This window comes from Coffea arabica, chromosome 1c (genome assembly GCF_036785885.1).
Source record: "Coffea arabica cultivar ET-39 chromosome 1c, Coffea Arabica ET-39 HiFi, whole genome shotgun sequence".
Lineage (NCBI taxonomy): Eukaryota > Viridiplantae > Streptophyta > Magnoliopsida > Gentianales > Rubiaceae > Coffea > Coffea arabica.
In genome coordinates, this window is record NC_092310.1 from 54,814,612 (window position 1) to 54,831,105 (window position 16,494).

Sequence of the window (16,494 nt, forward strand, 5' to 3'; positions counted from 1 at the left end):
AAGTTTGTCTTTTACTGGTCTGATTCTTCTTCTGAGGAAAGAGTAAAGGACAGGACACCTGCGGCATGGACCTATGTTATTTGAGGGAGGAAGGCCGAAGCAGCAAATTTGCCAGCGGGAATTGGAAAATGAGAGACAACTCTCCGTATGAAGGAGGCCGGGCCCCTCCTCCTCTCCGTATGAAGGGACACGTGGTCCCACTGAACAGAGGGTTCCGAAAATCGAGGCATCCCAATTAAAGAAGGGCGACATGGCCTCCGCCAGTCTATAACAGTGTAACATGTTACATGTGACCTAAAGAATCTTCCACTCCTTCCTCCTCTGGGTTGTGCTCATTTTGGGTTGTAAAATTGCTCTCCTCAAAGCTCAAAATGGCTAGTACTCCTCTACTTTAGCCTGCCCCGCCCATTGCCCAGCATGATGGATCCATCATTTCCTCCTCATCCTCTCTCTCTCTCTCTCTCTAATAATAAAATAATTAAAAAATAGGTCAAAATTAAGTTGTAAATAAATACTCCTTAGCAAACATGAAAATTCTCACCTTCGACCTTATTATCCATACGAAAAATAGAACTTTACCGTCAACATTGCTTAAAAAAAAAAAAAAACCCAGCACTATTGGCTCCATTTGAGCCAAAAAAAAGTGATTAATTGCTATTGACGCTACAGTAGTACCATTGTCAGAGCAATAATAGTAATGTGACTAATCAAAGTGCTTATGGTAGTATTTCTAATGTTCCGATGACATCAAGAATTTGAACACAAATTTTTTTTTTAAAAAAAAGTGCTGCACAAGGAAGAAAAAAGAGAGCATGCAGGAAGTTGGTGGAATATTAATTGACAATAGTGGGACGAAATTTAAGTGCATGGCAGTTTGATTCCCACAACTCACTGAAATATGCAAATGGCTAAATACAGAGGGGATTGTGATGCATGAATATCAGCATCCATTGAATAATTGAAATGGTGAACCGGAAAGCAAATTATAGAGTTAGCCCCCGCCATGGGGGGGAGGGGGGGGGGGTTGGGTGAATTGATATGATAGTTAGGAATGATAGTGTTAGATATCCATGCTCATTAGTATTTGGTATACCATTTGGAAATCATCTAGTAATAAAATTGAAAGCGTTTAAATTTTTACCCCAAATCATTTTTTGCCCTATAATTTAGAATTCACATTGATTTGCTTATATCAGGGGATATGAACCTAATATGAGAGGTTTAACTTCACCTTTAGCTCAGAATAGTGCAATTTATGCACTCTAAAGTATGGTTTTAGGGTGCGTTTCATAAAACTGAAGTTTGAAATCTGAATCCATTAAATTATTAAATTGTTAAATATTAAATCTAATATATTTGGCTGTATATCACATTTAGTAATAAGTGAATAGTTTATCACTTAATTTTGGGAGTAAGTTTTGCTTAAAAAATTCAGTGCCACTTAATTAATTTAAATGTTCAATTTTTTATTATCAAACGATCTGCATGTGTTAAGATATGAATATATTAAATTTAAGTGCTGAACTGAATTATCAAACAGTCTTAGTTAACTGACATGATAAGGATTCAAACTCAGAAAAAGCCAAGAAAAAAAAACCCACTAAGAATGTCTTTGGAGCAATTAAAGATTTTCCCCCCTTTTTGGTTCTAAATACCAAATTTAATCAATGCGCTGCAAAATTTAACCACAAAGTACCTCTATATTTCAGGCTTTCAGCTTAGCTTTTGTCTAAAAAACTTCAAAACTGCTTAAAAAATATATATATATATCGAGCGATAAAAAGAAGTCAGAACCATTTTCCTGATGCATGGTTCCTTTGATTGTAAAAAGAAGTCAGAATCATTTTCCTTTTTCCCTGGGGCACCTTGCATGTGAAGGGTTTGCAAATTGGACGTATCGAAAATTTGTTTAGACGTTATATTGAGACTAATGTGAACAAAAGAAACTAAGCAGATTCTCTCTGTCATTATCAGCTCAAATTTTAAGAAACTAAGCCGAGATTTTCTGTAACGCTTCAAACACTGTGGGATTTTTGTTCCAGTGCAAAGACATGTTATTATTACGATCGTGTTAGGTTTGAGACGGAGCACAAAACCCATGCAAAATCAAGGTTAAAAACCTCTGAACCAACTTTAATGACGAGTTTAGCCAGTCTAAGTTATGGGCCTAAAATTGGGGGTCCACTAAAGCCCAAAACACAAAGAAAGGACTGGGTTTCAATTATTATTGCCTTTAATCCAACCTACCCATGTGAATCCAACAATGTGAATCGCTTTAGAAATGAGTGAGTGGGCCATGTTATTTCCCCATAACACCCCCGTGAATGACCCAACATCCGAACAAATCGAAGGGCAAATTGGGCAATTTACAGCAATTCTCTCTGGGCAGGGTAAGCTGTGGGGGAGGCCCTAGACGTGTAGATTTCCAATGGGGAGTGGCACAAAGGAGGAGAGCATACGAGGGAGGGGGGGAGAGACAAAAGCAGTGGAGCAGTTGGTCACATCGGAAAAGACAGAAGGGGACCGCCCGATTGGTTAAAAAAAAAAAACCACTGTTATAAGATCACGCGGCAAAGACCAAAGATCATGACCATATCGTGGGGCCCAGCTTAAATCGGATGGTGGAATTGGATTGTGGTGCAAACGCCACTGTTGATGCGACTGTGTATGTTAATATCCCTCCAACCATGTTTCCACTAACCGGCAAAAGGTTAAGAGAGAGAGCGCGGCGGTTGGCATGACTACAGGCCAAAGTTGCGTCTGGATCAGGTGCGGGTGGGTTCATGGAATGCCTAAAAGTTGGGATCTGACGTGTCGGCGAGGTACTGAAACGAAGGGTTTGATTGGGTCCTACAGCTTGGGAGGGGTAACTGTGATTCGGGAAGGCATCTTTTTGGGAATGAGGTGGCAGGCATGAGATTTTAGGCCTAAAGGATGATGGGTTGGGGTGGGAAGTGACCCGGTGGAAAGCCATTCACGAATTGGATGTGGGGCAGCGGCCCTACAATATTATGTTGTAATTTGTTTTGTTGTGAAATTGAAATTCGATCGGAACCGTTATTTGGCGGCTACTTCTTGGACCCCAAAGCCGTGAAAACGAAGGCTATTACTGCTGTTTGAACTTTGACGGGAGAGCTGCAGTGAATCATTTGTTTTGATAGTTTATCATTTGCATGATTTTATTTAGTAATATCGTAAATATATTTTTTATTTCACGAACTTCATATCAAAAAGATGTGTTACGGTATTTTTTTTTTTTAAAAAATCATTTCAAATAATTTCCTATCTAAATATGACCTATACGATTACGTGCATGCAATGTTATCAATTAACAATAATAGCTAATAGAGAGTTAAAGCAATTGAGCTTTGTTTCCATTTTGTAGAATCATGCCAATCATTTTTTTCACTTATCATTCGTCTATTTTGGAAACTTTGATTTGATAGGCATCGTACTCAACCGGGACAAAAATGAATACATTTTGTCCTAGTGGAAACTAGAATAATTGCGCTAGGAATGAACTGGACCGTACACAAAGGAGATGTTGAAAAAAAAAAAAAGGAGATGTGGCAAATGCCCATCCCTTGGAAAAGAAAAATACACTACAATTCCCAAGCTGCAAGAATTTTAGATCCGTGGCCATTTATTCAAAGACAAGTTTTTCAAATACAATATTACAATAACAGACAAATAAAAATAATTTAAGAAATATTTCATTCATACAATATATTAAATATTTTTATAAATATTTATAGTAAAAGTTTTCCATGTTTACTGTTATAGTAAAAATTTTGCAAAATCACCTAAAAAACAGTTCATTCAAACGGAGTTGGAAAAGCCAAGCCGTAAAATTCAAGTATCTTTTTCTTTTACCTATCAAACATTTTCTTTCTATCGTTAAAAAAAAAAAAAGGAAAAAAAATCTTTTTTTTTTTTTTGAACATGAAAAAGGCTGATGACTCGTTCCATGCAGCGATCACTTTCAAGGGATAAACCACCTATTCGTTAAACTCACTAAGACATGGCTTAGCCTGTCTTTTAATATGAAAAATTAGTCAATCTTAATCCTTATTTAGAGCTGGTTGACCTTTTCCACAACCAGAATTTTGATTGGCTAGCCCTGCACCTGTTGACCTTGAAAACCTGTAGGCATGTATTTACAAAGCTAACAACTGCTAATAATTACAGAAGATGCGGTGCCATGAAACAATTGGGAAGTATGGAACCCAATGCTCCCAATAACTTTGGCGTTGAGATTCTGGAACATAAGTCGAGTTTGTTATAGTTTAGGAGTCCCAGTCCTGGTACCACCCACTACTACTTTTTATTCAATAATAATATGCAGATGGGCTTTCAGTTAAAATTAAAAAAAAAAAAAACGCAAAAGTGATAGTAGGCACTACTACTAGCCAGCCATATGTGAATTTATTTGTTTTTTTTTTCTGATATTTTCTCGAGGAAACTCAAGAATTCGGCAAGATAAACCTAGGTCCCCGAGCAACCTTCAAAAGCCGGCAACTTTTGAAGACGCCCAGGGGACTTATCTACCCATTCCCAAACCCCCCCATTACCGATGTGGGAAAGAACCCCCACAGGAGCAAGCCCAGCAGGACGGCTTCTACTAAGAGCTAACGAACCACCACCAACCCCGGTATGACCCCCCAGCAGTTTCTGTTTTTTCTGACATTTTCTTGAAGAAACTCAAGAATTCGGCAAGATAAATCTAGGTCCCGAGCAACCTTCAAAAGCTGGCAATTTTTTAAGGCGCCCATAGGACTTATCTACCCATTTCCAAACCCCCCGTTACCGATGTGGGAAAGAACCCCACAGGGGGCAGAATTTATTTGTTTGTCTAATAATTACTTTCACAATCCCATAAACCTTCTTGTTAGTGGTCAGCATATATATAGATTGGGCCCCATTATTGACGAGGCCTACAAGGTTGAGCTTCCATGAATCATCATGAATTGCCAACCCATGCTTCATTTATTATTGAGATTAATACCCCCCAAAAAAAAAAAATGTTCCCTGTTACGTATAATTCTTGTTGTTTAATTAAAAAAGAGAGAGAGAGAGAAAAGAAAAAAAAGACAGAAGGAGTGTATGTGTATGTATATATAAATAATAAGAAAACTTTTCATAAGTTGCAGTATCCACAAACACCATCCAATCCAATCAGAATTCACCACCTTCAGCTCCCTCTCTCTCTCTCTCCGCTGTTTTTTTTTTTTTGGGCTCTATGGATCTCTGTTCAAAGATTTTTGACAAAGAAGAGGAAAAATGTTTACACTAGTTAGATTCATTCCTTGAAGCCTGCTAGTTTACTTTTTCTTCATTCTCATCGTCTTTTCCCTTTGCTTCTTTTCTTTTCTTTTCAATTTTTTTTCTGCTTTGTTGCTCATACATCAAGGGAAAAGGGGAGAAAGCACAAAACTTTCCAACTTTTTCCTTCACAAAAACCCGAGTTTCCTCTCTGAATTTTGAGTACAGCCATCCCACACCCTCTTCTTTGCCCCTCCCTTTTTTTCTCACTTGAGTTTTTCCATCTTCCAGCTTCTTCATAGACTTGCCATGTTTGTTGTACCATCTTTCAGTTTATTTACCTAATTTGGACATCAAGAGTTTGAAGCTAGGAAAACAACTTCCAGTTCATCTCACTTATACACTTATCCTGTTTTCTGAATTCTACCAAGTTCCTCAAATATATATATATATATATATACATATATATTTTCTGAAACGTTTGAATTCTATTACTAGCTGCTCTTTTTCTACTCCCATATTCTGGAAGGAAATCGAGGTTGAGATTTTCCTAAGAATCCAAACCTTCAACAAGATAGTTTAACTTCCGTTAATAATACCGTTTGGTGGATTTTCATAATTTTCCAATATTTTGTTTTGATTTTCCAAAAGTGGGTATTCTTTAGATTCCTCAGGGAGGTGGCTGTACCAGAAAAAAAAAAAAAAAGTATTCTGATTCCCCACAAATGCTTCTTGATTTAACACTGATAATGCCATAGTAAAATCTCCACCTCTCTGCATTTTCCCCTACTGGATTCTCTCTTTATCTTGTTCTGTCTCTCCTCTCCTCTGTTTCACTGCATTCAGATATCGTATCTAGCTGAATCCCCGATGCAGCGCGATTGCAAAATCTTGTGAAGTGTAATCAAATTTCCTAGCAATTCCCACTTTTTTCAGTTTCTGATGAAGTGGGAGATGGAGATTTTACCCCCAGCTTCTTATCTTTCGAATTCGGGTTGGTTGGTTGAGGAGAGCAAGTCCACAAAGTGGACTCCTGCGGAGAACAAGGCTTTTGAGAATGCTCTTGCAGTGTTTGATAAGGATACCCCAGATAGATGGCAAAAGGTTGCAGCAGTGGTTCCAGGGAAAACTGTGATGGATGTGATTAGGCAATACAAGGAACTGGTAGAAGATGTGAGTAACATAGAAGCTGGGCTAATTCCAATTCCTGGTTATGGTACCTCTCCTTTTACTTTGGAATGGGGGAGCGGTCATAACTTCGATGGATACAAGCAATCTTTCATCGCAACTGGGAAGAGATCCTCAGCTACTAGGCCTTCAGAACAAGAGAGGAAGAAAGGTGTACCTTGGACGGAAGAAGAGCACAAGTAATGAGTTTTACATTCGTGGTTTTATTTGACACTTTTAGTTTAAGGAACTTTTGATTAGTTTTTTTTGTTCGTCTCCCTGGAGCTGGTCAGGAAATTGAGTATAGCTTAAATCTTTCGAGGACAAGAATTTGAGTCCAAACATTCAGAATTAGATTCTTGCGTTTTGCTTACTTTTTAAAAAAAAAAAAAAAAATTTTTCACGTGAGTTGTGCATAAATTTTTTGCAGGTTGTTTCTGATGGGGCTTAAAAAATACGGAAAAGGGGACTGGAGAAATATCTCAAGAAATTTCGTGATCACAAGAACACCAACTCAAGTGGCTAGCCATGCACAAAAGTACTTTATCAGGCAACTTTCTGGTGGGAAAGATAAAAGAAGAGCAAGCATTCATGATATAACAACAGTTAACCTTAGCGACAATCAGATCCCTTCTCCGGACAGGAAAAAATCGTCGTCACCGGACACTTCGAATGTGATTTCCCAGCAGCAGCCGAATTCTACTGCGATGCACAAAATGGCTTTCCAGTGGAATCAGGGGAACAGTAATGGAGCAGTCATGAATTTCAACATGGGCCATGGAAACATATTCATGCCTCCCCACGGAGTAAACTCCTGTGATCTTAAAATGCAGGGTCAGGATTTGCAAAGAGGTGGTATGCATAATTCTTATGTAGGTAGTCAAAATATGGTTTTTCAGATGCAATCCACGCATCAGTATCCTCATGCATGAGATGGGAACCGTCAATGGAAACTCTAAAAATGGCTGAAAGTGCATAATTTCAACTGAATAGATAGCTTGTTTCTCCTGCTTTCTTTTCTTTTTTTCTTTATCCTGTAAATGTGTTCCCTCGGGACATGACTTTTGGTAGTTGAAATGTGTTGGGAAGAGTTCAGGTTTCAAAAATGCAGGTTCCTTGGGCATGAAAGTTCTGTACTTCTCCTTATAACAAACGGGTACTCGTGGTGATCCGTAGCATAATGCTACGACAGTAGAATTGGATTCATTTGCAAGTTAAAACCTCCTCGGTTATGCTTGATGTTAGGAAAAATCGCGATAGGCGGCGGCTTTCCATTAAAAGGCTGCTGCTTCTGTATATATCTATATATATATATATAAATATCTATATATGGGTAGTGGATTCTGATCAGAGCCGAATTCAACCATGGGTACAGGTACAAATGGCACTCATTTTATAGTTTCCTAGCATCGTAAGCAAAAGGTCTGGAGCATTTGTTGTTGCTGCTAGGGATGCCAATTCGAGTGCAAGTTTGAGGTTGAGCCAACGCAACTGAAAAGAAACGGCCATTTCATTCTTAAATCTTAATGGACGCTCGACTCAAATACACTGGCCGGCCGAGTCACGGAGCACTTGACTTGGAGTCCACTGTAGAAAAGTTTCGAAGAGGCCATTTGATTTCAGCAGCCCGTTCTAACTCCTATTATTGAGTATTTTGACTACAAATTTCTTGGTTGACCGTGGAGGCGGTAGGCCTCTACAGTAGTAGAAGATGAGTCTGAATCCCACTAATTGAAGCATCGTATGCTTCCTTTTTTCTTTTTCTTGTAAATAAAATGTTTTGAGCTCTTTTAAAGCGACCCTTTTGAGTAAGTAACAAGATCCTGCCTAAAGAAACACGGATTAATGATTAAGCCAGGAAGATCTATTGTACAGCACAAGATCCCGTCCAGATTTCTCTGAATTTTTATATGCGTTTGCATGAGCGAATGTATGGCGCTTTTTTGGTAATAATCTATTGCTGTGAACTTCACTTTTGTGACTAAAAACTCACCAAAAATGTGTCTTCTTCTCCATCGGATCCAGTAGTCAAATTTGGTATGACTGTTGCACGAGTGCTGAAGTAACTAGTCCTTGAAAGCATCATTATTGATTTGTGATACTAAGAGTACCGTACCAACTGGCTGGATTATATAAAAAGTTAAAAAGAGAGGGGGGGAAGGTATCAAGGTATCATCACCAGTACTGTTCTGAAACATGGAGCTTAGTAGTGAATAGTAATGGCCCCTGTTGACGGAGACAAACATCCTTGGCTTTTCTTTCACTCACCAGCCTGTACTTCTTGTGCGCTAATTATTTAACCCACGCGTCGCGCGTCGCTCCTATTTCTCGTATATCCTATGCAAGAAGCACTTCGATTTCTTCTCCGAGAGGGAAATTTTTAGTACTGCTGCTTATCTTTCTTGTATGAGTGCCATGCGAGAGCAGATCCTCTGTCCAATATTTTGTGTCCAATTTCCTGTCTAATATGAAACTACGTAGTTTCACTTATTATATTTGCTGATATGACAACTAAAAATAGGTGGCTGTTTGGCTGCCTTATACTTCTTTTTCTTTCTTCTTTTTTGAGTTTCCTTTGTTTACACAACTTTATTACAATTCTCATCTTTTTTAAAACAAAGTATCAAGGATTTCAAATACAAAAGAATATTTAAAAAAGATGGGAATTGTAACAAAGTTGTGTAAACAAAGAAAACTCAAAAAAGAAGAAAGAAAAAGAAGTATAAGACAGCCAAACAGCCACCTATTTTTAGTTGCCATATCAGCAGATATAATAAGTAAAACTACGTAGTTTCACATTGGACAGGAAATTGGACACAAAATATTGGACAGAGGATCTGCTCTCGTGCCATGCAGCCTAAAATTAGTTCTGAACCACCCCTTTTCCTGAGCCCCGAGTTGAGCTGACCTTTTTTTAACAAGGCGACATCAAATTATTACAGTAATTTTTTTATTAAAAAATTTTTAAGAAAATACAATCCAAAAAAAGATTAAACGATGCAAACCAAAACCATCAAAACGTCGTACCAACTCTTTTCTAGTTCCGTCTCTTGTAATAATAATAATAAAAAATTATATGTACTAGCATGTTTTTATTGAAAAGAGAGATAAATAATTCTCTTTTTTTTTTATATAAACAAAAAGGAAGACTTGAACTTGTTTTTTTTTTTTTTTTATAAACAAAAAGAAAGAAATTACTAGTTAAAAAAGGGTTAACTTCCAAAATTAATACAGCAATTTCTGTGACCTTCCTCCCCAAAGACTTAGAAAAGAAGCATAAAATCCACCTTTGTCACTTGGATTTAGTATATTCAGTCCCAACCAATGGGCTAGTAGTAAATCTTAGGGGGCAGAGAAAGAGCAGCAGTGTGATCTATGGTAGTAATACTTTCCTATCGCAATCGACAAGACCAACCACACTACAATCTTTTGGAAAAAGGAACAGCATTTCAGCAAGTTGCACCAGCCAAGGAAGCCTAAGCACCTTCCTCAATTCAACTGATTCGAATTTTTATCTGCAACTTAACCACTTACAGCCACGCATCTATCTAAGCCCACCATCTTACACTTTCGGTTATCTAATTCGTTTCTCCTATTATTAGAAAACATTCTGATTCTTCCCTCATCAAAGCAAATTTTGCCAAAATCAAACGAGAAAGAATACAGCTCCTGCTTTGCTAGAGAGAGAGACGGGTAATCTACGGAGTAATTACTGGCTCCAAAAATGAAATTGCCTCGATATGTATTAACTCGGGAAGCAAATTTGTTTTAATTCCCACAGAGCTGCATTGGCCCACGGAGATCTGAAAATGATCTCGTGGGGGCTTTTAGTTGCTTGAGAGAGAGAGAGAATATAGGATGGACGGAAAGCAGAAGATGCATCGTGTCTGTGTACCCTCCCTCATCCCCCCATATTATACAAGTAATAATAATTATCACCTGATTGCATCATCAACGTAGAAGAAAGCTAAACTGGAGGGAGGGAGGGAGGACTTGGGATAGCCATTAGCCAGCCACAACCATGTAGTACGATCCCATGTACGAATACAGAGGCGAAAAGCTGTCCAGTATTTGTCACTTTCTGGGTGTACCATAAAATTACATCAATTGGCTTCTTTTCTGTTTTATTATTCATTCAAGATGGATATACCAAGAGCTTTAATTCTCTGCTAAGAGTCGCCTCTCTACCGCTTGCTTGCTTGTGTATCCTTAAAAGATGGACTGCATGCACAAACGCAGCAGCGAGATTAGCCTGACAAAACTGGAATACTCCTTGTGTTGAAAAAAAAAAAAAAAAAAAGAGCTTTAATTCCCCATTTCGAAGCAAACAACTAAAAGGTTTGGACATACTGTCTTAAGAGCTTTTTAAATTTATTAACCACTGGAGGTCTAATTTCTCACAGCACCTTTCATGAATTTGGTCCTGGACGACCAGCAAATGTCAGTTTTTTTTATTAAAAAAAAAAAAAATTACAATTCTTCATTCTTGCCTGTCAACCCGTAGCCCAAAGGAAAAAGAGGGTCATATGAATTTGATTCTATATGCATTGGCAGTTGATCAACGCTTTTAAACCACGTCACTGGGAGGCGTCCGTGAAATGCATAATCTCCAAAGAGGACATCTGTGATCCCCCTTCCTTCAGTTCCAGGCAACCAAGCAGCTATAAACGCTTCCACCTTTTCCAAAGTTGAGGGCTCTAAAACCAAGGGCCTCCCTGAAATCAGAATTACCACAGTTGGAACTCTGTCAGCAACTGTGCTTATGAGTTCATCTCCATTAAAAGGAATTTTGAGCACCGGGTCATCCCCTCCAGTTTCCACATATGGACTCTCACCAACCGCTACAATGGCGAAGGAAAATTCTTCGCTGGTGAAGGTTTCTGGCGAAGGATTTTTCTCATATATCACTTCTGTGTTGCTTCCCACTACTTCTTTTATTGCATCCAATATGGTTGTACCTATAAAAACAAACTCACAAGCTTAATGCCTGAAAACATTTACTTGCTCTAGCCAATATATCAGATATTAAAACTTTGTGCCTTGAACCAGAAAGCAGCTCTCTCAATAAAAGAAAAACTCTGCTGGCCCTGGTCTGATAAACAGGTCAAGTAGGTGAAATAAAATACGTTCACATTCCAGCATTCAATCTGAAAGATGTTCCTTACTTTTTCCTAATTCTCACGTTAATCAACTCCGGAACCCATGTTTCGCTAATTAACCAAAATTTTCTACATTTAGACAACATATTCTCCATAAATAAAACAAGGGGAGCAGAAACAGTTACCTATGGTTATCCTGCCACTGGTTCCAGTCCAGGTGCAAGTCCAACCTCCGCACTGATACCCAAGGTCATCTGCATGTACTCCCGTGACAAGAACTCTTTTTGCTTTCCTATCTAATGGAAGAAAGGGTTTCTTTGGATCCTTTCCATTCTTCAACAAAACTAAAGACTTTCGAACAGCTTCACGTGCTAATTCTCGATGAGGCTGAAACAACAATCATGCAACAAAAAATAAACTGAACAATACTGAATGTGCATAGACATACTCAATCTAAATTGAAATAGTGAATCATGCTGAATCATTCTCAATGAACTTGAAATAAAGTGAGACTTTAATCAAATGCATAACAGGCTAAATTTGAGTACAGTTCAAGTCCAAAGTCATGACTCCTAGTTGAACCTTACAAGGGAAGAAGCAAAAGGTTGCACCACAACCCTACCACAAACTCATGTTACCACTATCAGAAGCAGAAAAGTCTGACATACATGGATTAGAAAAATAGCTTCAAGCGTTCATGGGGAAATCAAGGCTTAAGGCTTGACAAGGAACAAATGAACCATCAAAATCTGTTAAAATTTTTTGAGAAAAACACAAAATGCTTAGACAGATGCAGACCATATTGGGGATTTGAAGGCTATCTTTCAAATACTAATTTGATTAAACTAAGCCAAATTTCAAGAGAGGCAAAAGTTCGCAAAATGCTACACAAAAGCTGAACAATCAAGTTAAGCTCAGAATGGAGCACCACCTTACTACCAACCAACTCATGCAAAGATCTGTCCGTGAATGGATGCTCAAAGAGTCCGGCAACAAATTTGACTCTCAATATCCTTTCAACAGAATCATTAATCCTGTCCATTGGTATTTCCCCAGATTGTACCAAAGATAACAGCTCCTCCAAAAACAGTTCATATCTAAAAGGCACCATGACCTGAGAATTGAGTGAGGCAAGAGGTTGAAAACGTTATGTCATAGATTGTCTAATTCACGCTTTAACTAGAAGAGTTAATATTACCATGTCAATTCCTGCATTGACTGTAGACAATATACTTTGACGATAGTTTGAGCCATGTGGATGGTAAAGCCGGTCAAGTGCTTCCCAATCTGAAATAACCAGACCCTGTAGCAGAATTTGTATTTAGATTTTCTCTACATCTTCAGAGTACCAGACATCTGAGGACATGTGCCCAGGTTCAAAATTCATAAATCGGTTCTGCCAGCTTTCTGTGGACGTACAAAACCTCACAAACAGGGCAATATTTAATGAACCCCTTTAGCTTTATTCTAAGCCAGGTACTTTTAACTGCTCCACTAAGAACAAGAAGAAACAATTCCAGTATAAAGAAAAATGCCAAATGATCGTTGGATTTCAGCCTTATTGCTACCATGTTGAAATGCTGTTTTCTATCTAAAGGGTAATAATTTGTGCAAGATAAACTAAATTAATTTTACCTTGAATCCCAGCTTCTCTTTCAATACTTTTGTCAGAAGAAAGTGATCAGTATGGAGTCTACTTCCATTCCAGCTGCTGTAGGATACCATTACAGTACAAACGCCTTGAGATAGACAATCTAGATATGGCGCCATGTGGATCCTCTCCAACTCCTCATATGCCAATATAGTATTCCCCTCGTTGATACCTTTATCAGTTCCCCCATCACCAACGAAATGCTTAGCAGATGCCATAACATTTTTTCTGGATTTAACCAAGAAAATTAGTGCATACACATTCCAGTAGAACTGTAATCAACATTGAGGCCTACTTCTTGGCCAACAATAATAAAACATGGAAATATGTGGAAGAATCCAAACTGTTTATATCAGTAAAAAATGGATTATCATTTGGGAAAAGAAACAGAGCCTCAATTGCAAAAACTTTAAATGTGCAACCAAAAAGGTTAAAATTCTAATTGAGTTCTCATAACAACTTTTTCCGATTTATACTATAAATCTTACTCGACTTTATGAACTTTTCATGGGAACAAGTTTAGCAAATGTGATGATAAAAAGTCTGTTAAAATGCAAGCAAAAACAATTTTTAAGACAAGATTGCAAAAATTTAACTGTATGCATCAACTTTAGCTACCTCCCAGCAAGAAAAGGGTAGCCATTCGGGTGGCCTGCAGGCGGCTGTCCTTGCAAACCTGTGACAAGGCAGGAGAACTTTCTAACAAGTTCTGTATCTTCACCGTAACTCTCATAGTATCTTCCCCATCTTGGATCTTTACCAACCTGCCAAGATGTTTCACATTAAGTTTCGCATGGTTAGCAGATTGCAGTATCCTGGAACTATGAAAAACTCAATTTGAAGAGGACAGAGGGAGAGTTTGTGAACAAATAATCACTTTCTTGTAGATACTGACATGTAGCCTTGTAATCTTAAAGCTGAACATCTTAATACTGCACAAAATACAAATGAGAATAATCCTTCTATTTGAACAAAAAAACATCCGAGGGAATGCTCAAAACTAAATCCTTATGAGAAATACAAGTCGTCTATTTACAACTTTGCCACAACAGAGTTCATAGTTTAAAAGGTTTCAACTAGAAATCAACTGAAATCTGGTTCATTTTGCCACAAATGACTTGGTACATTTTGCAATTAGATACTTTTTAATAGGTTTCTATTCATTTATTTTTTGTGTAGATTTATTGGAACTCGGGCTCATGTGATCTTAAATACAGCCACTTTATTGACTTGAATCATGGAAAAGAACCACACAGGAATGAGATACTTAACACTGCATTTTCTCATGTGGATCTACAATAGATAAGGCAGTCAGCCGCGTGCAGCCTCGAGTAAGATCATAATCCAGCAGTAAACTAAGGGGTTAAGGATTGCCTAAGGCGACTCGGGTGACATTCCAATGAAGCAAAATTTGCAATCATTGACTCTTGAATTAGTTAAAAACTTAGACATTTCTGATTGGTTTTCTCCTCATAATTACTCCATTAGTCCCTGCTCCATATCCACCATAGAAACCTACCTAGATAACTGCAGAAACACATGGGACTTGTTCCACAGGTGCACAAGTTTCCCAAATGCATGTTACTAGAATAATACTTTATCCAATGCATCCCCGAAAATTCAACATGACAGGTAATACACATAAAATCATGAGAGCCAAGAAAAAGAAAAAGAAAAAGAAAAAAGTGTATATCATAAGCTTTTAATCCAGAATAATATTAGCAGCTCACAGCAACACATGGAGCAAAGGAATAATGAGCACCACAGGCCCTAACTTCAAGAGCAGTTACTTGCCCTATCCTTTTAACTAGATCAGCATCCCTGAAAAAATAAAGAAGTAGTAGATGGAGTACAAATCCAAAACGTCCATTAATTGTAAAATTAGCTGCTATTAATTTACAAACATAATAAGTATGGTAGGATACAGCGACAAAGATGAGCTAAAATTTACCTGGTGGCACCGAGGCCAATGTTATGAGGAAAGATAGTAGTACCATAGACATTGTTGTTGCCATGAACCGCATCCACACCATAGAAAATGGGAATGCCCAGCCTCGAGTCTACAGCTCCCTTCTGAAACCCATCGATCATATCTGCCCAGTCCGCCGAGTTGGCCTTCTCAAACGGCTTGCTCCCTCCACCACTCAACACACTTCCTGCATACAATGTAAACCACATCAACCCACCAAAAAAATTCGAGAACCCAAAAAAAACAAAAAAGAAAGAAAAGAAGAGAAAAATAGCAGGAGGATCGCATACAATGATATACCTATGAAACGGTTTTTGACGGCATCGGGAGTGGCGACGCTGCGTTCGATCTGGGTCATCTGACCGATCTTCTCCTCAAGAGTCATGCGGGATAGAAGGTCCTTGACTCTGGCTTCAACGGGAGCATTTGGGTCTTTGTAAACGCAATCCATGGTCACCACCAGTCCACTCAAATGGATTAACTCGGAATATCAGAAGCTACTCAGATTACTGGTAAGCACTCCTATTATTCTATTTTTCTCTCAATTTGCTACTAATGTTCCTGAAGCAGCAGCTGAAAATCTGAAAGCTCAGGTGACGCTCGCTATGTGACAAGAGTAGGACGGACTAGTAAAGAAAGACTCAGTACTATCTATTACTAAGATGATGAGTCAGAGTAAAACGACAAGGACTTGAGGAGAAGAGGGGCATTGGAAAACTGCCAGTATTATATATGGAGTACATAGAGGACAGGGATGCCGCCAGGGCTGGCGGAATTTTACAGATAGACACAGAAGCGGGAAGCGCGGTAAGTGGGTGGTTGGTGAATGCGAGGCCCGCAGTATTTTTCCGCTTCCTTTTATGTATACCGTAAACAGTTAACACTGGACGAGTAGTTACTAGCTGACATTTAATTGCCACAAGGTTAAATCATGCAATAGGACTGTTAACACGGCAAATGTTTAAAAGTTACCATTTAGAAACTTTTATATATACTACTATATAATAGTCTTGTTCAATTAATTTTGAAAACTTGATTTTAGTTTTTTGATTTTTTAGAGCACGTCTTAAAGTGTTTGTTTAAGGTGCTTTTATATTCTAATTCTGAGCTAATTTCTATGCAGACAAAAATATCCTTCGTATTTCAACATAGTAATTAAACATAATTATTAAATTACCTAATTATAAGTTTAATCTTCATAAGAAAAATAATTAATTATATAAAAATTATTTAATTAACACAAAATTTTATTTATGTACCATATAAGGGTATCTTGGTTATCTCTTTTTTTTTTTTTTTTTTTTTGTTAAAATCAACTTTCTAACAATTTTAGAACACCTATGCAT

At 38.0% G+C, this 16,494-nt stretch overlaps 2 protein-coding genes across 3 annotated transcripts; one reads left to right on the forward strand and one right to left on the reverse strand.

Annotated features, from left to right (window-relative positions):
• Nucleotides 1-5,144: 5,144 nt before the first annotated feature.
• On the forward strand, nt 5,145-8,286 carry LOC113730225 (transcription factor DIVARICATA). 2 transcript variants are annotated; one of them, XM_027254783.2, is made up of 3 exons: nt 5,145-6,629; nt 6,860-7,281; nt 7,805-8,286. In XM_027254783.2, the coding sequence occupies exons 1-3, from the start codon at nt 6,205-6,207 to the stop codon at nt 7,834-7,836; spliced, it is 879 nt and encodes a 292-aa protein (XP_027110584.2). In that variant the 5' UTR covers nt 5,145-6,204; the 3' UTR covers nt 7,837-8,286. The 2 variants fall into 2 exon arrangements, with proteins under 2 accessions (XP_027110584.2, XP_027110574.1); XM_027254773.2 differs by lacking the exon at nt 7,805-8,286 and having other exon boundaries at nt 5,146-6,629; nt 6,860-7,557.
• A 2,490-nt stretch (nt 8,287-10,776) lies between these two features.
• Nucleotides 10,777-15,743, reverse strand: LOC113730238 (uncharacterized). Its single transcript, XM_027254795.2, has 9 exons — nt 15,449-15,743; nt 15,131-15,335; nt 14,910-15,000; nt 13,798-13,943; nt 13,164-13,407; nt 12,727-12,831; nt 12,460-12,642; nt 11,714-11,915; nt 10,777-11,387 (listed from the first exon to the last, which is right to left on the reverse strand). Exons 1-9 carry the CDS (start codon nt 15,597-15,599, stop codon nt 10,900-10,902), a joined length of 1,815 nt encoding a protein of 604 aa, XP_027110596.2. The 5' UTR covers nt 15,600-15,743; the 3' UTR covers nt 10,777-10,899.
• Between the last annotated feature and the right edge of the window lie 751 nt (nt 15,744-16,494).